Raw genomic sequence first — 22,564 nt, forward strand, 5'->3', positions numbered from 1 at the left:
AATTGTTAAAGTTTTATGTTAAAAATCATTATAATTATATTTCTCTGCAGAATCTAATACTATTTTCCAATTCTTAGCCGCATTTATTAGCTCTGCATAACATGATATTATGTGATTGTCTTTTAATATAATGGGTTATGCTATGGTGCTGAAACAAAATTTTTTTAGCATCTACTGAAATGAGGTAGTAACAAGAAAAGTTGGACACGTATTGGTATTGTTGTTGCAAGAGCAGACACAAACTATAGAGCAGCACAATGGTGGTAGGAGTTGTATTGAAAGTATTAAGCAGTTGTTAATAGTTTAATGAAGATAACTTTTTTATTGATTTTTGTTGACATTGGACATAGACATGCTGTTTTTATTTTGTAGTTGGACTAAGTTATTCGAAAAGTGAACCATTGATAAAAAATTATTTTGGGCAATAATAATAATAATAATAATAATAATAATAATAATAATAATAATAATAATAATAATAATATTTAGATATAATATGATATTTGGAACATGTAGTAGTTATTTGTAATTTTGTACATGAAAATCAAATAGGACCACGATAATGCTATCATAGTAATAATGAATTAAAATTATAAATCCCAGTAAATAAATAATAATAATAATAATAATAATAATAATAATAATAATAATAATAAAATTCTAAATCCTTCTATTATTTTATCCTTTTTTACAAATTCATTAAGCCTTAAAACACAATTTTTTAATTAAGAAATTATTTTTATTGTAAAAAATAAATCACATAATTTAAGCATATGTATAAAAGTGTAAAATAAAATAAATAAAATTAATAAAAAAATAATGAATAAATTGAGAAAAATATGTTCGAAAAATCATAAACCCTAGCTAGAGGTGTTTATGGATCGGATCGTATCCGCAGATTCGCGGTAAATATTCGCATCCGATCCAAAAAATGCGGATACAATCCGATCCGCACATTGATCGGATCGGATAGGGTCCGATCCGCACCCTTTACGGATCAGATCGCAGATATCTGCTCTACATCCGCATATCCGATCTGCGGATTCGCAGATCCGCACAATAATAATTAAAAATAAATAAATATATATATGTTTGGTATCATATTTACTTGTTTGTATGTTTTAGTTAGTAATTATTATTCATATATTGTATTATTTTATTTTTGTTATTTAGAAAAAGTTTGATTAAAAATATTTTAGGAATAAATAAGTTTAAAAATGTGAAAGAAATATTTTTTATTGAATTTTTTACATAAAAATATGATTAAAAAGAGAAGGTTCAATTATGTGGATATATCCGATATCCGATCTGATCCGTACATTTGCGGATCGGATCGGGCACTAAAAAACGCGGATATCATATCCGATCCGATCCGATGGGAATTATACAGATCGGATTGAATTTTTGGCCATATCCGATCCAATCCGATTCGTGTACACCCCTAACCCTAGCTACTAAATCATAAACCCTAAATTCTCAACAACAAACTCTAAACCATAACCCCCCAATCCAAAATCTCTAAATCCTAACTCAAATCTTATACCATAAATTCTAAACTACAAACCTAAATAAAAAACACTAAATAAATAACCTTTAACCATAAATTGCTAATTCATAAATCCTAAATCATAAATCACACTTTCTATTTTATCAATAATAAGCACTAATTTCTTAACTCTAAATCCTAAATAATATCATATATAGTAAAATATTAATAAAAATATTTTGTATTACTTTTTTAATTAAAAATACTAAAACTTTAATATTTATTATATACAATCCTTTAAATTAAAAAATTCTAAGAATTTAAAAAGAAAAATTATTTTTACTAGTATTTTGTGATTTGATGATTTTGATATTTTTTTAATTAAAAATTGAACATAATAAATACAAAATAATTAATAACTCATTCAAAGCTTAAAAGAATAGTAAATTTTTAAAAAAATAAAACTAAAAGAAGAATATATATATATATATATATATATGATTTAAAAACAACATAATTCATATTAATAAAGTGATTGAAGGCTAAAATTATGCATATGTCCTGAATAAAAATTGGTTATATATTTATTTTATGTTAATGTGTGTCAAGCAATTCACATCATTTAATTTTCATGGCCAAAAAAAAAAAAAAGAATGCAATTTATGAAAATTATAGATGTACATCTATAAATAATTTTATGACAACTAAATGATAGAAGAAGATTTTGGGTTAACTTTAATAATATTATTTAATAAATCCTTTGAAACAAAATTATCCTCACATAAAAATTAGAAACTCGTTTTACAATATTAGATTTCACATTTTGAAATATTAGCTTTTAGTAGAAACTTTTTAATTTAAAGGATTATATACAATAAATGTTAAGGTTTTAGTATTTTTAATTAAAAAAGTGATACAAAATACCTTTATTAATATTTTACTATGTATGATATTATTTAGGGTTTAGAGTTAAGAAATTAGTGTTTATTGTTGATAGAATAGAAAGTGTGATTTATGATTTAGGATTTATGAGTTAACATTTATGGTTAAAGGTTATTTATTTAGTGTTTTTTATTTAAATTTGTAGTTTAGGGTTTATGGTATAAGATTTGAGTTAGGATTTGGAGATTTTGGATTGGGGGTTAATGTTTAGAGTTTGTTGTCAAGAATTTAAGGTTTAGGATTTAGTAACTAGGGTTTATAATTTTTCGAACACATTTTTTTTAATTTGTTTATTATTTTCTTATTAATTTTCTTTGTTTTATTTTACACTTTCATATATATGTTTAAATTATGTGATTTATTTTTTATAATAAAGATAATTTTTTAATTAGAAAATTGTGTTTTAAGGTTTAATAAATTTGTAAAAAAGAATAAAATAATAGAAGGATTTAAGATTTTATTATTATTATTATTATTATTATTATTATTATTATTATTATTATTATTATTATTATTATTATTATTTTACTGCGATTTATAATTTTAATTCATTATTACTATGATAGCATTATCGTGGTCCTATTTGATTTTCATGTACAAAACTACATATAACTACTACATGCTTCAAATGACAAATATCATGCCATATCCAATTATTATTATTATTATTATTATTATTATTATTATTATAGTCTAAAATAATTTTTTATCAATGGTTTACCTTTTAAATAATTTGGTCCAACTACAAAATAAAAATAGCATATCCATATCCAATGACAACAAAAACCAACAAAAAAATTATTTTCATTAAACTATTAACAACTACTTAATATTTTCAACGCAATTCCTTCCACCACTGTTACTCCACAGTTTGTGTCCTGCAACAACAATGCCAATACGTGTCCGACTCTGTTACCACCTCATTTCAGTAGCCTTAATATAAAGCTACTTTAATCTCAAATTTAATATATATATATATATATATATATATATATATATATGATAAACGAGTCTAACATGCATTGTGTGATACATTTGACAATTCATTCCACTTAATAATACTTGCTCACAAAACCATAGTCAGTTAGTTTAGTTGGTCTCACTCTCTAGATTCTAATAGTTCATTCACTAAACATAGTTGAAGATATCTTTGAGAACAAAAACAAAGAGCAATGAGATGAGGTATAAGAGGTATGCAGGGATTGATGTCCAAAGAGGGAAAGTGGTGCGGAAACTAGCAGCAATCCCCATGACAGCACAAACAATGGCCACAACAAGAACATCTGCTGAGAATTCCCAAGTTATGTCCCTCACATATATCAGAATAGATATCACCACAAATCCAAGAATGTTGTTCATGAACACTGCTCCATATATCTGCATCCATTCACCCAAATTTCTAATATAAGTATCTAGTACTTAAAAATATAGATTGATCTCTATTTACAATGCTTGGTTGTTTAATTAGCTCAATACTTGTTTTCAAATGAACTTCAGATACTGGTATGTTTATATCAGATGTTAAGAGCTATGATGATTCTGGAGTAGAAAACATGTCACAGAAAGTGAAGGATACTATGGTGACATGACTTAATAGGAAGATTGCTAACCTCATATATTGTTTGAGAAGTGTTGCTGCTCTTCTTGTGACTAGCTTCTTTGATTGCTGCAGTTGCTTCTCTGAAATTTGTGGCCAGAGGTACCAAGATAAATGAGATGGAAAAAGAAGAAAGTCCTGCTTCTTCAGAGAAGTTCTGGACACTTGCTATGAGTGGCTCTGCAAGAAGGGACAACATGGTAATTCCCAACACCACATATCCTATAGCCTCCAACCATGCAGATGCTCCTTTGCTTTGGTTTTGTTCCATCACCTTCTCAACATCTTCCCATGTCTAAACCACAAAATATTAGATTGTTATTAAGTTATGAATGTACCAAGTTTTCAATTTGTTTCTGGTTAAATTGAAGAGTTTAATTTTGATGTATAATAGTATAAAACATTTTACAAAGTCATCCAATTATATCTGTTCTTTTCAATGACCACTCAGGCGGTCAACGTTAAAGGTAGTTATTTTTGCTGACAAAGCATTACGTAATTGAATGTATATATAACACTATTTATACTAACAGTACATCAAAATTAAATTCTAAATTCAATGGTGGAATTTCGAAAGTGATAAATATTATAGAACAGAGGGACAAAAGTAAAAAAAAAAAAATGGTGTTGTTTGAGCAAAAAGGAATAGGGAAAATACTTGATGAGTTCCATGAGATGAAGATTTTGAATTAGCAGCTTGGCTGGAATTTGAGTTTATCCATTTTGTGAAACCATCAACAAATTCTTTCTCACTGATTTCATTGTCTCTATTGACATCAAGATCTTGAACAAGTTTCGAGAGTGCCTCCTCCGCATCGACAGCCTTACTAAAATGGATATCCTTCACTATTCTTTCTAGCTCAGATCTTGAAACATGGTTATCTCCATTGACATCAACTTCCTCAAATAGCCTGTCGAAGTTGCATAACATTGGTTACTCAAAATCATGATGTAATAACCTCATTTAGTTAGATTCTGGAGATTGTAATATTTACTATCTATACTGTTCATGCAGCATATGTATGAAAGAATGTTATTGGCAGATAAAAATGAGGGAGAGAATAGTAATTGACCTTCTAATGGCGGCTTTATCAGCTGTGCCATCATCATTAAGGAGCCTGCCAACCACATCCTCACTCTGGACATGCTTCAAGACTTGAGATACAAGATGTCCCTTCAATTCTCTTTCTTTCCTCACATGTTCAATCCATGGCTTGATAAATGTCTGTTCAAGAAATTATCTCTCTTAAAAGCTTAACCGTTAGGTAAAAACGTATAAATGGTTATATATCTAGCAATAGCATGTCCTCTTCTTATGCATGAATTATGCATAGGTCTATTTTTATCATAAAAATTATGATACCATATCATGTGAGAGTAGGTTGTAGTATGATGAAGTTATCATTGATGTGTGGCATTATGTTACCTGATACACTTTGTTGAGTGATTCTTTTGGGAGGTATTGTCTATCCAAAGCATGTTTTGTTTGGTTAATGTATTCTGTCAAGCCACTAACAAATTCTTCCTTGGTTATAATTTGGTCACCATTTTTGTCAAAAATCTTCAACATGTCTGCTATCTGTTCCTCTTTGATGTTTGTGTCTGATAATTTGTTCTTGAGTAGTAACTCTTTTACTTCTGATGCTGATAAATCCTTGCCCTCATGTTGACTAATTTCTTGATATAGCCTGCACAATCAAAGTGTTAAAGTTTGTGTAGAACAACAATTTTGACACATGAAAAAATAAGTTATGAATTTAAAGTATTTTGAGTTTAATTTCTATGCACTGGTACATTTAATCAAGTTAAGTCCCAAGATAAAAACAATCTCGACACTTACTATCCTAAGAGGGTAGTGTACTGCATTGTATTTTTTGTGACAACAATTGGATGCGACAGTGTATAGAAATTAAATTCAAATAATTCTTTAAATTAATCTTTCTATTAAATCTAACTCACCCACTTATGGCATTAACATTAGGAGTGCCATCCTCAGCCAGAATCTTTTGCAGAGTTTGCTTTTCAACACGTTGCAATATTCTTAATATCAAATCATCATGTTTTATATACTCTAGTCTTGTTTTCTCTATCTGAGGTTTGAATACCTGCATACAATAAAGTTAAATAAATTTAGTTAAGATAAAGTGATGAGTCTTTAATAAGGTTCAACTAGAAATACTAATAGAAATTGTTGGATGAGAAATTAAACCTGGTAAATGAAGTATGAGATGAGGAAAATGAGAGCTACAATAAAAGCAATCATTAATGTCACATTGCGCAGTGTGGAAGAGTTTGGGAACAAATTGGTAATCTGCATTATAATCAGTGGTGTCACTGAGAAAACCATGTTTCTTGCCATCTTTCTTGTGTCCACATCCATGGTAATTCCATAACCTATAAATGAAAGTGAATAAGCAACACCTAAGTTTAACATTCAAAAAATAAAAAATAAAAACTAAAAAATAAAAAAGAGAAAACCTATAAATGAGTTAAGTTAATTGAATGCTAGTGAAGACACTATTACACTAAGCCTCATTCATTATCGATGGTAAAATGAGAAAAAAAAAATGGAAAGAATTGTACAAGCATGATAGATGTATACTAAAATCAACCAATAAAATCATTAAATTAATTATTACACTAGAATATATATTAGAATACAATTATACAAAATATATATTAAAAATGAATTAAATTATATATATATTTGTACATAAATATATAATAACTGATTTTAATATACAAATAGTATTTTTGAGAAATATTTGAAAAAGTTTTAAATATATACAAACAACTTTTTTTAAAATAAAAAATATAAAACATTTCGTATGAAAGTCTTCTATGTAAATATTTGACTATTTTAATGGACATATAAAAGTTATCTAACAATTTCAAATTATTGAAATAAAATAATATTTTTTTTAAGTACATATATCACATCGATTCACGTTTTATATGCTGGAAACATCAATTATCATCCAATAATATATGGGGTATGGGCTAATATTTCCACAAAAAATAATCATGGGAAAAAGGTATGGGCTAAAATGCTCAGTGGAAAGAACTAATAAGATTATGCATATATATATATATATATATACATGTAAGTGATTCTTTTATCCCTCCACATGATGAGTTTGTAGCATCAGAATCAGAGTCAAGTTTCAACTTTTGCTTGCCAATGATGACACAGGTTCCCCACACAACAGTGAGAAGCAAGATAGAAGAACCAGCCAATAAACCAACTCCAGTTGAAGCATACTCTTGTGCACTCTCCTTATCACTTGAAAGTCCAGTCACTTCCACAAAGAAGGAAAAAAAAAAAGAAAAAGAAAAGATTAGCTAAGACTAATTAAGATAGAACATATAAATAAACTTATAAACATATAGTATGTGCTATATATGAGAATAACAAAATTAACTATTCCAATTGGTTGCTTAACCAACTATTATACAAGTATACAACAAATTCTTTAGTCAATTTTAAAATTTCTTTAAGAAAAAATAGAAGGAACCAAGGATCAAATAGTCAATATTAATCAATGTTAGCTAATTTTTTTTAAGATCTAAAATTAAGAATTTATGATTTCGGATCTAAAATTTAAGACACACTAAATAATTTTAAGAATATTAGTTGATATTGACCATAAAAAATGGCTTTCAAGCAACTAAAAAAAGATGTTATTGAGTAACTAAGAAGAAAAGATGGAGAAAATCATGAAACTAAAAGAGGTTTTGATGATTCTAGAGTAATGATGTTGCATACCAACTAGAATTAAAGACTCAGGAAGAGCACCAAGAATGTCAAAGGCACTAGCACCAAAGACACCAGGTCCAAGAATCTTGAAGATTTGTTCACCACCAGCAGCCAAGTATGATTCACCATGGAACAACAAGTACTCATACACCAATATCAGGAACAAGTGGCCAAAAATGTTGTTGGAACACGGCAAGAACCCATACATTTGTTTGCAATACTTTCCACCAGAAGAAGAAGAAGACTTATCAACAACAAAAACGTCTTGTCTTTCATTATTAAGGGGTAGGTAAGTGTTTTGAGGTTGAACAACATTATTATCAACTCCATCAGAGACTAATAACTCATCATAAGGACTAGTGTATGTGTGGAGAATGCGGCATTCAACATGATGAATTGCTACTACAACGAAAATAATAAGAACAAGAAGAGTGAAGCATGGTTTATTAGAAAGAATGCTCTTCATTTTTCAGGTGCTGTATGGAGTGGTGACAAACAAGAGAGAAAAGTATCCAAGCAAATTAAAGCCAAGACTTCATGTATATATTTCAATTCGAAAATTAGGAACCGCTGCTATATAAAGTATTATTAATTCAAAATATTTTTCTGAAAGTAACGTTTGCTTAATTTAGATCAGTAACAATTGCACAATAAAAGAAAAAGAAAAAGAAAATACAACCTGGTCCATAGACGCTCAATAATGCAAATGTAAATCTAACAAATTATTCATGACGGATAACCCACTTGAACTGCTCCAGCAATCAACTCATTATTGGAAGTTAGTATTCTACCTTACGTATGCAATAACTCATTGGCTAGTAACAAATTTTCAAATGGAATTTTGATCTACAACAAATTAGTCCTTAGCCTATCAAATTGAAAAGTATAGTAGAAAATCAAAATTCAAATTAACACAGATGGATGAGGGTCTCTGTCCTTTAACCATCTCTTCCGGAGGATGGGAAAAGAACTTGGTTGTTTGAGAGGATAGCCCACTTTCTACCTCTGCAGTACTCAGGGATTAGTCATTGGGTTTTTGGCCTGGTGCAAACCAAAAAAAAAAAATTTCATCACATATCTTTTAATGTAACATCAGATTAATTTGGAAAGTTTTCTATACACAGTTCATGGTGAAAATAATTAGGAGTTGATGAGGGATGTAAGATGTGAATATCATACATTTTAGGGGCTGATGCTAATTCTTCTTTTATATTGCGTTTATAAATTCTCTTTCTAAGACAGAAATATAAAACGAAAAGATAGAAAGAAAAAAAATTAATTTACACTTAAAAATATAAAATATTTTAGCCTTTTGAAATATAAAAAATAAAATTGAAATACAAGAATGCAAGGTTGTTATGAACATTTATAGCTAGTAAAGACAACAAAATTAGACACCAAAAAAAAAATATATTATAGCTAGTAGGTGAAAATAATAAGAACCTCTCCTACCTTATCCTCAGAGTAATTATGATCCAATGGAGTAAGGTCCTCTTGATGTCTCTATCCCCAAAGAAGTTATATTAAAGCAGTGTCTTATTATGTATCTCACTCCATAGATCATAGTCATATATTTGTCGTCCAGTTCTTGAAAACAAATAAAACAAACAAAATATGCAATGATGCATGAAAAATTAAGGGAAACAATAAAAATATATAAAATATTAAGCTATATGCTTAATTTAAAATTTCGTGTGAATCTCACAAACATGATATGAGTGGTGCTAATTTGTGCTAACAAAAAAGTATCTGAAAGGAATAGAGATGCACCAAATTACATCAACCAATGGAATTTGGAACTTAAGAAACAAGAAAAATACACTGTGGCCGGTGAACTTAATATCTATTTATGTATCCTATATATCTCTATTTACAAAAATATTATTTATACACTAAAATTAGCCATTAAAAAAAATTTATATCCTCATACGTATACAAATACAATACATATCATCTACCTAACAAACCATTCACGTGCCAAAACAAAATGTACTACCAAGTCATCTCTTTCACCGATAAAAAAAACCAGCTTACTTCATTGTATTTTCTGTGATTGTATCTCTGATAAAATCTCTCGTCACTTTTCTATCCAAATATAATTGAAAATAAAAACAAAAAGAATAACTTGAAATTGAATATAAAGATAATTACTCTATTTTCTATCTAATTTTTTGATGAAATAAGAAAGAGACTCCACAATCTAACTTGTCCACACCATAGTTTGAAAATTGAATCAAATGGACTCACTTAACTTTCTATCAAATTCCTCGATGTAACAAGAGAAGGAGTCACTCAATCTCACTTGTTTACACTATCGTTTTATCACGAAACCCAAAAAAAAAATACTTTGTCACTCCTCTAATCACTCTATATGACGACTACAATAGTTTATGAGGTATTTATAACCTCTTATTAAGTTAAAACAAAGAAAACTCTAAGCCCACAAACATAAAATACAATTTAGTAACTAAATAAACAAAATCAAAATATATCAAATTAAATTAAATATTCTAAACATATAAACTAGCAACTTCTAAATAATATTTAAACTCTTTGTATCACGAACATTTAAAGCACGTATCATTTCTTCTCTTATCTTCCCTTCTTTGATCAATCTATTCAATTCATTCTATTTCAGCTCTCATTATCCTATCAATGCATCAATTTCATTCTTTTTATTTTTTTTCGTTCTTTTTATTCTAGAATTTTAATTTTTTATTGTGTAGTTTGTGGTCAAAATTAAAAAAAGCATTATATATCTATTTATCTACTTATCTATCTACTTAATATACTAAAATTGAGTTTTCCCCTAACTAATGGAAGTGAGGTGTCGATTCCTCATAAATCCATTTTTCCGCCAAAATGAATACACTATTTTCTCTTCTAAATTTATTTTATAAAAATATCTTCATTATAATTATACTATAATTAGCATTTAAGTAATAATGCATAATTATACTAATTTAAGAAAAATATCTTTATTTTTAGAAAGTACTTTTTTCATGTATTGAAAGCACTATTCTCTCTTCTAAAAATATTTTTTAAAAAATATCTTTATTATAATTATATAAAATAATCTACTTAATATACTAAAATTGGATTTTCCTCCAACTAATGAAAGTAAGGTGTCAATTTCTCATGAATTTATTTTCTTTTCAAAATAAAAGTACTATTCTCTGTTCTAAATTTATTTTAAAAATATTTTTATTACAATTATATTACCATTAGCATTTAATGAATAATGTATAATTATATAAAAAAATTAAACATAAATTTATAATTCTAATTGCCATAAATATGATACTAACGTTCATAATGGTAAATTGATATTGCAATAATTAATTTCTATAATTATTTTTATACAACTAATGACTATATATAGTGTTTCTTTGTGGTTAGTGAGTCTAAATCTAAGAGTCAAAGTATTCTTTTTTTTTAATCTGTTATTTTTTTTTGATTGGGCAATTGTTTCCAATGAGCTTTGTAGGTCAAGTTCAAGTCACATCCCCTCCACGTTTTCTATGTTTGTCCGAAAATATTCAAAGTGGAGCATATAATGAGATTGAATTTTCTCAATTTACGTTCAGTTTTGAAAAATTCGTGTCAACCTTGAAGATGCAATTCAAAGATTGGTACTATATTTAAATTTTCTTCTCTTAAACTTTTTGTATTAAAAATAATTTTATAACATATTGTGATTTTTTTCAGAAACTACTGGCCTTCTAGTGCATTAATGCAATGTCATTGAGGAGAATAAAAGTCAATTTAGTTTGGTAATTTTAACAAGAAGATAGTCTGAATTTATACGAATTCTAAGTGTTCGATCTTATGATGTTATTTTGGTTGGTTGCTATGAGAATGACTCTAATCTATATGTATCTAAGGATTAGAATAGATTAAATATTATTTAAATAATTTAATTCTAATATTGGTATTTGATTAAATTAGTTTTAGAGAAATTTAAATTGTTGTCTCAATTTATATTATGACTATTCTTTTTGGATATGTTATTTTTAAACTTTTTAATATGAAATTTTTTTCTTTTTTTATTTTTAAGTTTGTTTTTTTTTTTGGATATATGTATCACATTTTTTTTGTATTTCAGATTAGTAATATAATTATTAAGAGAAATATAATTCATCAATAGATTAGAATGATTAAAATTTAATTATATTGTGTGGACACAAAATTGATTAATTAAGATTAAGGCGTGAAAAAGAAAAAAGAGTCACAAGTGATTTTGCTTTCTTGCTAATATATAAAAATACGTGAAAGAAAAAAAAATTAAAATATCACCATTTAAAAAAAATTGTTAATCATGCATATGAAAAGAGATTGAAAAATATGCATGGATATAAAAAATAAAAAATTATTATTCGATTGTAGAATGAAAAATAATCATATATATATATATATATATATATATATATATATATATATATATAATCATAACAAAAAATAATTAATATATGTGACTTAAATTTTTATATGTACAATTAATATATATATATAAACAAATATTTAGAATTATTTAACAAAATTAATATTTATGTATAGATAAATAAAAAAATTATTATAATTTATGAAAATTACACATACGATGATATTAATAATAAAGAACAAAAAAATTATCGAATGATTGTAGGCTCAAAACAAAAATAATCATGATCAGAAAATAATTAATATATATGATTTAAATATATTTATATACAATATATATATATATATATATATATATATATATATATATATATATATATATAAACTAAATAAACAAGTATTTAGAATTATTTAACAAAATAAATATATTCTAAAAATTTTTATTATTAACTAAACAATTGATATATATACATATAAATAAATATGAAAATTAGTATGATTTATAAATATTATTACACGTATGATGGTATTAATGGAATAATAAAATCATTGAATGATTGTAGGCTAAAAGAAATATTTATAATCGAAAAATTAAAAAATAATTAATATATGTGACTTAATATATATGTTACTTAAATAAGAAAATATTTAAAATTATTTAAACAAAATAAATAAATATATCCTACGAATAAAAAAATTATTGACTAATCGATCAATATATACTGGTATATAAATAAAAAAATCATTAAATAAAAAAGAAATGGTATATTTTTTATTTTGGAAACAAAACGTAAATAATTATAATATAATAATTTGTTTAATTATTAATATTTATAATTATTATTTTAAATCATAAATTTAGAAAAAAGAGTAGATTAACACAAACGTTTAATAGCTATATTAGAGTTGATACCAAGGTTCTGAAAACCGGACCGGACCGGCCGGTCCGACCGGTTTAACCGCGAACCGGTGCCTTTGACGGTTTGGTTCAATATCAAAAACCGCCAGAATTAAAACCGCTTTCAAACCGCTGAACCGGCCGAGAACCGGTCGGTCAGACCGAACCGGGACCCGGCCGGTTTTGAAAAACGGCGCCGTTTTTTCGTTCTGATAGAAAATGAAATGGCCAAGTCTCCTTAGCATCTACCCCTCGAGCCATTCTTCAATCTTTCTCCCCAAAACACAACCCTAGATCCCCCACCGCCACAGGGCTCAGCCCCGCCGTTTGTTGCTCTCAAGCACCACCGTGTTTTTGTCCGATCGTCCGCGCTTCTCCCTCATTCGGAAATCGGTGCGTCTTCCTCGAGCTCGCCGTCATTCGCTGCCTTGCTGGTCTTCGTCTGCTCAAACCGTAGCCTCCATCACTCTCCTCTTCAAGCTGTGTCACCGCCGCCGTGGAATCTGGTCCAACCGTTGTCCCTACTGTTTCAGCGTCGTCACAGCTCGTCTCTGCCGTCGCGTCGCATATGCTCCACTCTCCTCTGCCGTCGTGTCGCACTGCGAAGGGGAAAGAAAGGGTGGAGGTCGTGGGAGGAGGCGCGCGAAGGGTGAAGCCTTTGCTGCTTCCGCCGTGTTTGAGCTCGAAGACGGCCGCCAGTGTTGCTGCCTCTGTCGTGCCTTCCCATCATGTTACCACTGATTTCATCTGCCCTCATCCTTATTCTACTTCAAAATCATGCTAAATTTGTGAGTATCCGTCCTTTTTGAATATGCTTATAAATAATAAGATTAGACATTGATTTTTCTGAATTCTGATTATGGTTTTGTTCAAATTTACTGATGGCTTTGTTTGTAGTTGCTGGTTTTGCTGGGGGAAGGTTTAGTGTTTTGGAATATTTTATAATGTGCTAATGTTTGTAATTGCTGGCTTTGTTTGTAATTGCTGGGTGAAGGTTTAGTGTTTTGTGATTATTGGTTAATGTTTTGGTTTAGTGTTCTATCTTTTCCAGATTTCCCTTCTCCCTGTATTTCTGCATGTTGCTGAATTGGTAATCAATAAATTTGCCTTTTTGCTGTAAATCAGGACTTTACTAGGATTTGTTAAATTTGTTGCTTGTTGCTGAATTTGTTGCTTCCCAGTCACAGAATCAGAACAGAATGCTCAGTCAGTGCTTGACTGATTGGCTTTGCTCACTGATTGTATTTGATGATAAATTTTAAATTTGCACTGCCTATGTTACTGATTCACTGTTCTTTCAATGCTTTTTGTTGTTGTTAATCATTGTGATGAGCTTTGTTAAAATTTGCACTGCCTATATTACTGAGTGTTCCTTCAGTGCTTTTTGTTATTGTTACTCATTGTGATGAACTTTGTAAAAATTTGCACTGCCTATGTTACTAATTCACAGATTCATCCCTCTCATCATTATCATTGGCATGAACTCCGAACCAAAACCCCAACTCTCTGGATAAAATTGTAACGAAAGCTGATTGGGACTTTTTCTTCTACTTAAGGTATGAATCAGAATGATGAGGCCAAGTTGTGAATACACAAGTGTCAACGGACTATAATATATAGAGTTTGTGACATTAGAAGGGTGTAATAATAACAATAATGGAGTCATGTTATTTGAATATTGAGGTTTAACATTTAAACTCTCAGCTTCTCAGCCCTGTTTGATTCTTCATCCCAGGCAATTGAATCAAATCAACCAGGCCTTCATTTTCTTTTTCTCTTAGTTGATTCTTAATTTTTCTAATATCTGTAGCTTTTTGAATCAAGTGGATCAGATTATGTAGTTTTCTTGATTTGGGATATTTTCGAAGACGCATTAGAAGAGCTATTTTATTATTATGTTTGCTATAATAATATTCAGATATTCTGTATGCTTGTGATTGTTTTGGTGTTTACATTTTCTTTCCAAGTCACTTGCTGTGGTTGTTCTTTGAGTTAAGGCTTTGTTTGTGTGTGTGAGAATATGTGATAATGTTGAATGAGTAACAATAAGTTTCCAAGTCACTTGCTGTGGTTGTTCTTTTGAGTTAAGGCTTTGTTATTGTTACATTTTCTTCACAAGGCTTGATAAGTTTCCAATTTGTTACTGAGCTTTGTTTGTTCTTTTATTCTAAAACGGTTTTTCCGGTTGAACCATTGGTTGGACCGGTTGGACCAATGAACCAGTGAACCAGTGATTAAAGCGGTTTGATGACCGGTCCGGTTTTCAAAACCTTGGTTGATACACATAACACTAGATTAAGAAAAAATGAACGCATAACATGTTACTTTTTTATTAATTAAATTACTACAATTCAAATGTATTTTAATAAAATAATTTAAAATTATAATTTCAATCTTATCACATGCATAGTACGAATTATTAAACAATTTATTATCATATACATGGCACGGATTATTAAACAATTTCTCATGTGTTTTTTTTTTCAAAATAAAAATACTATTTTTACTTATAATTATTATTTTTTTATCAATTCTTTCATTTAAATACTAATATTATTTATTAATTTTTTTATTTTTATTTCTCACATTTATTAAAAGATTCATTTTCAATATTTTAGGTATTAATTGTTGTTATTTAATTAACTTATTTTAGGTATTAATTATACCTCAATTATAGTATTAAGACTTTGAACATAATTTCAATTTAATTTTGGACAATATCAAATATATATATATATATATATATATATATATATATATATATATATATATATGATATTTTAGGTATTAATTATTGTTATTTATTAACTTATTTTAGGTATTTAATTATTAAAATATTAGATATTAATTATATCCCGTTTACTGTGTTAAGACTTTAGACATAATCCCAATTCAATTTTAGACAATGTCAAAAACAAATTAAATTAAATTAGAAGAGTAGTTTTTAATTTTACATAAAATAATATAATAAATATAGAGTATAAATAAATTTACTTGACAAATATAATTATTCATAGTGTGATATTTTATTACGATAACATATCTTTATGTATCGGCTCCCTATATAGCAATAATATATATATTTCTTTTTAGTTTATTATTTTTCTATCACATGACATATTTATTATTATATTTTAAATTTAGAGTTTTCTTGATCTAAGATTGTAAAGAACTGATGGTTCATTTAAGTAACTAAGCTGTATAAGATCATCCACACCCTCTAAAATGTCGGGATTAGCTGGTAGGAGTGCTAATTTGGACACTTTCATAACCTGCAGTAACAACCACAAACATGTTACCCTGAAAACTTTATTCCGAAATGACAAAAATGCTTAGAATTTTACATTTCCATTTGAAAGCGAAACGCATGCTTCCTCTTCTGAAGTTGACTGTATCTTTCCTAGTTCCCAGTTCCCATTTTGTTGCCTATACACCAAACTTGAAGTTTCTGTAGCAACAACCAAAATTAGAAACGGAAGTTTAATGTACAAACACATGCTACTAACAAATTACCAACTCTCAATCTATGCCAAAGGTATGTGCTAACAAATAACTTAAAAAGAGTTCATCAAAATACACACCTTTCTGATGAAATAAACAATATTATCATCCTCCAAATCCACTTCTCCTGTTGGAGAAGAAACCACAAAAGGTACAGCAGAAGTAGCAGTAGAAGCAACAGCAGAAACATAAGTAGAAACTTTAGAAGAAACAGGAGCAGATGCATCAGAAGGAGCAGGAGTAGCAGCAGCAGGAGTATTAGTTTCAACAGCAACAGCAAAGATTGAAACATACCATTTTATCAAGATGAACAGCAGCAAGCCACAAATCCAAAGTATTGAGTGCACATTCTCTCATGTACTTCTTGTTGTCACCAAGGGATTTCAATATATCATCCAGAATACCCTGAAACGAACAATAAAGCACAACTTGAGATGACAACACAAGATTATTAATAAGATAGAAAATACAAAAGCAGAAAACGATCCAACAAGAAATAATCAGAACAAATAATCAGAACCAACAAGAAATCATCATAACCAAAAATCCTAAAAACAATCAAAACAGAAACAAATCCTCTAAAAAAAATCAGAAAAAATAAATAAAAAATCATAACAAAAAATTAAATAATTTAAAGCTTAGCAAAATGAGAAAAAGTCAAATAATTAGAAGTTTAGACAAATAAAGAAAATAGAAAATCAAGTTAAAACCCTAAACCAGGAATCGAATCTTTACCGCCGCCACCAGCGAAGCATCCGGTGCCGAGCTCGATGGAGATGCCACCGATCGTTTCCTTCTAGATCCTGCCGCCGAATCATGAATAAACACCATAGACGTCGGCACTAGCAGAATGAAGGTTGGCACTGACGAGTGGCACTAATGAGTTGCGCTGACGAGTGGTGCTGACGGTTGGCGCGACGCATGTGAGAGAGGGAGACGGTGGCGTGGGGCATGAGCGAGGAGGGAGGGGTGGACGTAGGTGCTGCGACGGGTTGGAGGGAGGGGTTGTGACGGGTTGAGAGAGGGAGACAGCGGCGTTGTTGGGAGAGGGAGTTATGGCTGTGTTAGGGTTGCAGAGATGTGAAGGGTGAGTGACGGTGAGCTAGGGTTAAATGATTTTTGAAACAAAGTGTAGTGTATGTTGTTAATGTTATCACTTCTAGTCTAGGTTTATAAGTTAACACTTAGAAAAAAAAGTGAAGTGTGTAAAAATGGTGGAAACTAAATTTTGGGAGGAGGGAACTCTATGGGTACGTTTTTTAGGGTGCGCAAATAAACACAGGATATGGGCACACTTTAAAAAGGTGACCATTGGAAGATTATTTAGTCACGCTTTTCAAGCGTACCGGTTTCTCTCTATGGCCATGCTTTTCAAGCGTGACAAAAAAAGCGTGGCCAAATCACAAATTATTGGCCACCCTCATAAAAGCGTGCCGATTTTTCTCTATGGCCATGCTTTTCAAGCGTAGAAAAAAAGCGTGGCCAAATCATATTTCAGTGGCCATCAACGAATCCCTGTGAGTAGAGAACCAAAAAATGGCTGACCTATTATGTCAAAAACAAAACAGCCAAAGTAAAGGAAGGAACACAAAAATACTGAGAACAAAGATGATCAAGATGAGCACACATCGAAAGCCAAGCCTATAATGTCAACTTTCTACGAAGGCGACAGTGAAAAGGACCAATCATTTTTCAAAAGATATCATGGACTTCTAGATGCCCAAAAATTTCACCCTACCGACGACAGTAAAACCTTACTAAGGAATAGGTGATCCCAACATACGTGTCACCAAGTTTTACACGATTATGTTTTCTGAATGGTGCATCCGATCCAATACTCTTCGAATATTTCCTACCTTTTTAGATGGTGTTACCTTTATTTGGTTTTCTAATTTGCCTGTAGGTTCTGTATCAAGTTTTGACGAGTTGACTGACCTCTTCGTCAACAACTTCGCTGCACTAAAAATCTATGTGCACGATTCGGATTATCTCAGTACTATAAAACAAGGACAACACGAAAGCCTCAAAGACTATATAACAAGGTTCTCCAAAGCAACCATGGAGATACCCAACCTCAACCTGGAAGTCCACTTGCAGACCTTGAAAAGTGGACTCTGCCCTGGAATATTCCAAATGACCATAGTCGTGACAAAATCAAAGACGCTAGCTGAGTTCCGAGAAAAGGCGACAAGCTAGATTGACATTGAGGAGCTCCGATAAATCCGGAAAGTAGAGCGGCCTAACCCTAACAGAGATGAGGAAAAGTGGAACAAGTACCAAATAATAAGACCGATAAAAAGTCCTTCAAACTAACACCAAAATTTGATGCGTACATCCCTCTCAACACCAAAGGGAGGACACCATCAAAGACATTCTACACTCAAAGCTGATCAAACCACCAAACAAAGCAAGTACATATCAGGACCAACGATATATAGACAAGTCTAAGTATTTCACTTTTCATAAAAAATATGGATACATCATGGATGACTGTGTTATAGCAAAAGACCTACTTGAAAAGTTAGCCCGGCAGGGCCTGTTAGACAAATTTGTCAACAGCCGAGGACAACAACGAAATACGGAAGACCTCGGCCACCATTCCAAACCAACCGACAATCACAGAGATAAAGGGAAGAAGGTAAAGGATAACCCTAATCCACCTCACAGAATTATTAACTGCATTTCTGGTGGTTTCGCAGGTGGCGGATGTAGCAATTCAGGCAGGAAAAGGACCTATAGGACCATAATGTCAGTCACCGATTCTGAACCAATCTACACCACACATATATCTGGATGACCCTGTAGTTATATCATTGTAAGTCGGCAAGCCATTGGTAAAAAAAGTTCTCATGGACCCAGGCAACAGCATCGATGTGCTGTTTTACTCCACATACCAAAAAATGAACCTAAATGACAAAGCTCTCCAACCATCTACAGGGGTACTAGTAGGTTTCTTAGGTGAGCGCATTCCAATCCGAGGTTACATATGTTTACAAATAACATTAGGCAATTTTCCTGATTGCAAAACTCTAGATATTCAATACTTGGTTGTGGATTGCAAAAGCCCATATAACATCATTCTTGGCAGACATTCTTTAAATGCTTTCCATGCTATTGTTTTTACTTTACATTTGTGTGTTAAATTTTTTTCACAGGACAATAAAATTATCACCACCCATGCCAATCAAAAGGAGGCCAGACAGTGCTATAACGCAAGTCTTAAAGCAAATATTTCAAAACAAACCAACCAACAATATGTACAAGCAGTCTACAACTCAGAAGACCTACCTGCCTTGGTAGACCTGGATCCTCGGACTAACTATCAAGACCGACCTATGCCTACAGACACCCTAACAAAAATAAAATTAACAACAGATGAAGACAAGCACACTTATGTTGGAGATGCCTTACAAGGTCAAGAAAGAGAAAACCTTATTACAGTACTACAGCAAAACATCGACCTATTTGCCTGGATGCCAGGAAACATGCCAGGCATCAACCCAAATGTCATCTATCATAGACTCACCATCAACCCAGCAATCCGACCTATAGCTTAGAAGAAACGCCACCTCAATACAAACAAGAGGGAAGCTTCCTTAGAAGAACCCTAAAAACTATCTACTGTTGGATTCATAAAGGAGCTCAGATTCACAAGCTGGTTAGCTAACATGGTTAAGAAGCACAATGGTAAGTAGAGGATGTGCGTAAACTACACCGATCTCAACAAGGCATGTCCAAAAGACACATATCCTCTCCCTTGTATTGATAAATTAGTTGATAGCTCATCTGGTTTTCAATTTTTAAGTTTTATAGATGCTTATTCTGGCTATAACTAAATACTTATGTATTCGATCGACCAGGATAAGACCGCTTTTATTACTGACCATGGTAACTTTTGTTATAAAGTTATACCGTTCAGACTCAAAAATTCAGGTGCAACCTATCAAAGGCTAATGGAAAAAAATTTTTCCAACCAAATCAGACAAAATATAGAAGTATATGTAGACGATATGGTAGCAAATACCACGTCCAATGGCAATCACATCAACAATCTAAAGAAAATTTTCCAATAACTCTAATTATATAACATGAAACTAAACTCGGAAAAGTGTGCTTTTGGAGTTCACGGAGGAAAGTTTCTCGGTTTCATGCTAACCTGTCGAGTTATAAAAGCCAATTCGGAAAAATGCCAGGCTATATTGGAAATGAGGAGCCCCAAGTCAGTCAAAGACTTCCAACAACTTACTGGCCGTTTAGTAGCACTATCGCATTTCTTACCTCGGATCGCAGACCATTCACCCTATTTCTTTAAAACATTAACAAAGCAAAAGGAGTTCATATGGTCTGAAGAATTTGAACAGGCATTCACCGAACTTAAGGCTATATTATCTTCACCACTAATACTCCAAAAACCAAAGAATGGTAAATCTCTCTATCTATATTTATCTGTTACTAATCATGCTATTAGTTCTGTCATGATAACAGAAAAAGGTAAGCAGCAACACCCAGTATACTTTGAAGGTTGTAGTAGGCTTAGAGAAGGGGGCTTGAATCTATGCTTTTCTTTTAAGTTACTGAAATGACCCTTTAAAGCAAACTTTGAATTCTGATTCTATTTGAACTCAGTAGCAGAAATTTGTGAGACAATTTATTTTTGTCTCATGAATATCAGAAAACAGAACATTGCAGAGAAGAGAGAAGCTAACACCAGCATGTATCCTAGTTTGGTTGCCTTGTGCTATGCAACCTACATCCAATCTCATCCACAACATTGGAGGAATTTCCACTATAGTTAAAAGTATTACATACACCAATTCCACAGGATTGACACAATCCTTTCACACTCAAGTTCTAACCTAACTTGACATTGGTTATGCTAATACCTAACTCTTCACTCTTAGTGATAACCCAACTAAGAAAGGGATACCTCACAGGTACAAGATACAAGACATAGACATACCTAAAGAAATCTAAAAACAACTCTAGGCTTTTCTCTCTAGTGTATCACTCAGCCTCTTTCCACTCATGGCTTTTACTTGAGCTCTCTCAATATGCCTTTTCACTCAAGAAATTACAGAAAGATAAACATTGAAAAACACATTACAATCTGTAAAATATGAAGGATATTGACTTCATCAACAGCCTCTTTGCTATGTGATAAACCAGGTTTGATAGCCTCTGATTCAGTCCTTCATACTGGCGGAATGCTCCTTTAACTAGGAAACACTGTCCAGTTAGATGAACTTCTTCAAAGAGCTCTTTACAGAACAAAACCTCAATACCCTGGTTATCTCTCCTTGGCTTCTGAATGAACAGCAAACCTCTTTTATCTCCTTGCATGTTGCTGGTTTCTTCTTCTTAGGTCAACTCCTTGAGCACTGTGCTTCACCAACCCACAAACTCACTTTTTCTCATTAATCCTCATAGTAGAAACTTTGCTTCTAACTTCCCTTGGTTGACCGAAAGCCTCAAGACAGCAAACACAAAAGGATCTTTCAATGGTAAACCAGATCTCAGCCCTTGAAAACCAACTTGGTCCCCAAGATACATTTGAGACCGTGGATTTACAGCAGAGAAGAACAAACAACATCTTTTTCATGTATCTCAGAATGGATAGGCAGAATGTTGAAGATGAAGAGAGGAAGATCTGATGCATGCAAAAGAAAATGGGTTACCTTTAATCTTTTCTTAAGCTTGATTTGGTTTGATCTTGCTGATTTGACATCTGCCTTTCAAGCTTAATCTCTCTCTCTTTCTTGCTTCTTTGGTGATCAGTTTAGGGAAGAAGCTCTCTCTCTCACTTTTTCTGATTTCTGACCAAGGCACAAAAGTGAACGTTGCTTTTGGTAAAGCAAATGAGAGGGGTTTGCTTGCTGAAATCAAATCAGGCTTGGATCGGGTTATGATTTGCTTGGCCCGTTTTGATTTCTCAGCTTTGTTTCCTTTTGGGCTTCGTTTATGTTATTAACCCATCAGCCTTGTTTCATTTTCCATTCTATTTGG

The 22,564-nt window shown here is 31.0% G+C and overlaps 3 protein-coding genes and 1 long non-coding RNA gene across 4 annotated transcripts; 2 read left to right on the forward strand and 2 right to left on the reverse strand.

Annotated features, from left to right (window-relative positions):
• Window positions 1-3,450: 3,450 nt before the first annotated feature.
• Window positions 3,451-8,377, reverse strand: LOC107613463 (sodium/calcium exchanger NCL1-like). The gene is made up of 9 exons (XM_088497445.1): window positions 7,792-8,377; window positions 7,127-7,324; window positions 6,235-6,419; window positions 5,985-6,130; window positions 5,452-5,713; window positions 5,099-5,250; window positions 4,684-4,936; window positions 4,039-4,320; window positions 3,451-3,805 (listed from the first exon to the last, which is right to left on the reverse strand). The coding sequence occupies exons 1-9, from the start codon at window positions 8,246-8,248 to the stop codon at window positions 3,557-3,559; spliced, it is 2,184 nt and encodes a 727-aa protein (XP_088353571.1). The 5' UTR covers window positions 8,249-8,377; the 3' UTR covers window positions 3,451-3,556.
• A 4,930-nt stretch (window positions 8,378-13,307) lies between these two features.
• Window positions 13,308-14,988, forward strand: LOC107614498 (uncharacterized). The gene is made up of 2 exons (XR_001614467.3): window positions 13,308-13,848; window positions 14,511-14,988. It is a non-coding gene; the product is annotated as an uncharacterized LOC107614498 (long non-coding RNA).
• A 1,136-nt stretch (window positions 14,989-16,124) lies between these two features.
• LOC107612107 (uncharacterized) lies at window positions 16,125-17,392 on the reverse strand. The gene is made up of 4 exons (XM_016313930.3): window positions 17,297-17,392; window positions 16,856-16,966; window positions 16,642-16,760; window positions 16,125-16,508 (listed from the first exon to the last, which is right to left on the reverse strand). The coding sequence occupies exons 1-4, from the start codon at window positions 17,390-17,392 to the stop codon at window positions 16,487-16,489; spliced, it is 348 nt and encodes a 115-aa protein (XP_016169416.1). The 3' UTR covers window positions 16,125-16,486.
• An 815-nt stretch (window positions 17,393-18,207) lies between these two features.
• LOC148547547 (uncharacterized) lies at window positions 18,208-18,757 on the forward strand. Its single transcript, XM_088495492.1, has 2 exons — window positions 18,208-18,307; window positions 18,465-18,757. The coding sequence occupies exons 1-2, from the start codon at window positions 18,208-18,210 to the stop codon at window positions 18,755-18,757; spliced, it is 393 nt and encodes a 130-aa protein (XP_088351618.1).
• Window positions 18,758-22,564: the final 3,807 nt, after the last annotated feature.

Source organism: Arachis ipaensis, chromosome B8, assembly GCF_059453495.1.
Source record: "Arachis ipaensis isolate K30076 ecotype BB chromosome B8, ASM5945349v1, whole genome shotgun sequence".
Classification (NCBI taxonomy): domain Eukaryota; kingdom Viridiplantae; phylum Streptophyta; class Magnoliopsida; order Fabales; family Fabaceae; genus Arachis; species Arachis ipaensis.

What these genes read in the sequence shown, in the direction of transcription:
- LOC107612107 (XM_016313930.3), bottom strand. Translation starts at nt 17,392, where the DNA reads ATGGTGTTTATTCATGATTCGGCGGCAGGATCTAGAAGGAAACGATCG. An exon ending in ATGCTTCGCTGGTGGCGGCG is followed by an intron (nt 16,967 to 17,296) that starts GTAAAGATTCGA and finishes TGTTCGTTTCAG; the next exon opens with GGTATTCTGGATGATATATT. An exon ending in CTGTTCATCTTGATAAAATG is followed by an intron (nt 16,761 to 16,855) that starts GTATGTTTCAAT and finishes TTTCTTCTAAAG; the next exon opens with TTTCTACTTATGTTTCTGCT.
- LOC148547547 (XM_088495492.1), top strand. Translation starts at nt 18,208, where the DNA reads ATGTCAACTTTCTACGAAGGCGACAGTGAAAAGGACCAATCATTTTTC. An exon ending in ATTTCACCCTACCGACGACA is followed by an intron (nt 18,308 to 18,464) that starts GTAAAACCTTAC and finishes ATTTGCCTGTAG; the next exon opens with GTTCTGTATCAAGTTTTGAC.
- LOC107613463 (XM_088497445.1), bottom strand. Translation starts at nt 8,248, where the DNA reads ATGAAGAGCATTCTTTCTAATAAACCATGCTTCACTCTTCTTGTTCTT. An exon ending in TGAGTCTTTAATTCTAGTTG is followed by an intron (nt 7,325 to 7,791) that starts GTATGCAACATC and finishes TCTTTGTGGAAG; the next exon opens with TGACTGGACTTTCAAGTGAT. An exon ending in CTTCTCAAACAATATATGAG is followed by an intron (nt 3,806 to 4,038) that starts GTTAGCAATCTT and finishes GAATGGATGCAG; the next exon opens with ATATATGGAGCAGTGTTCAT.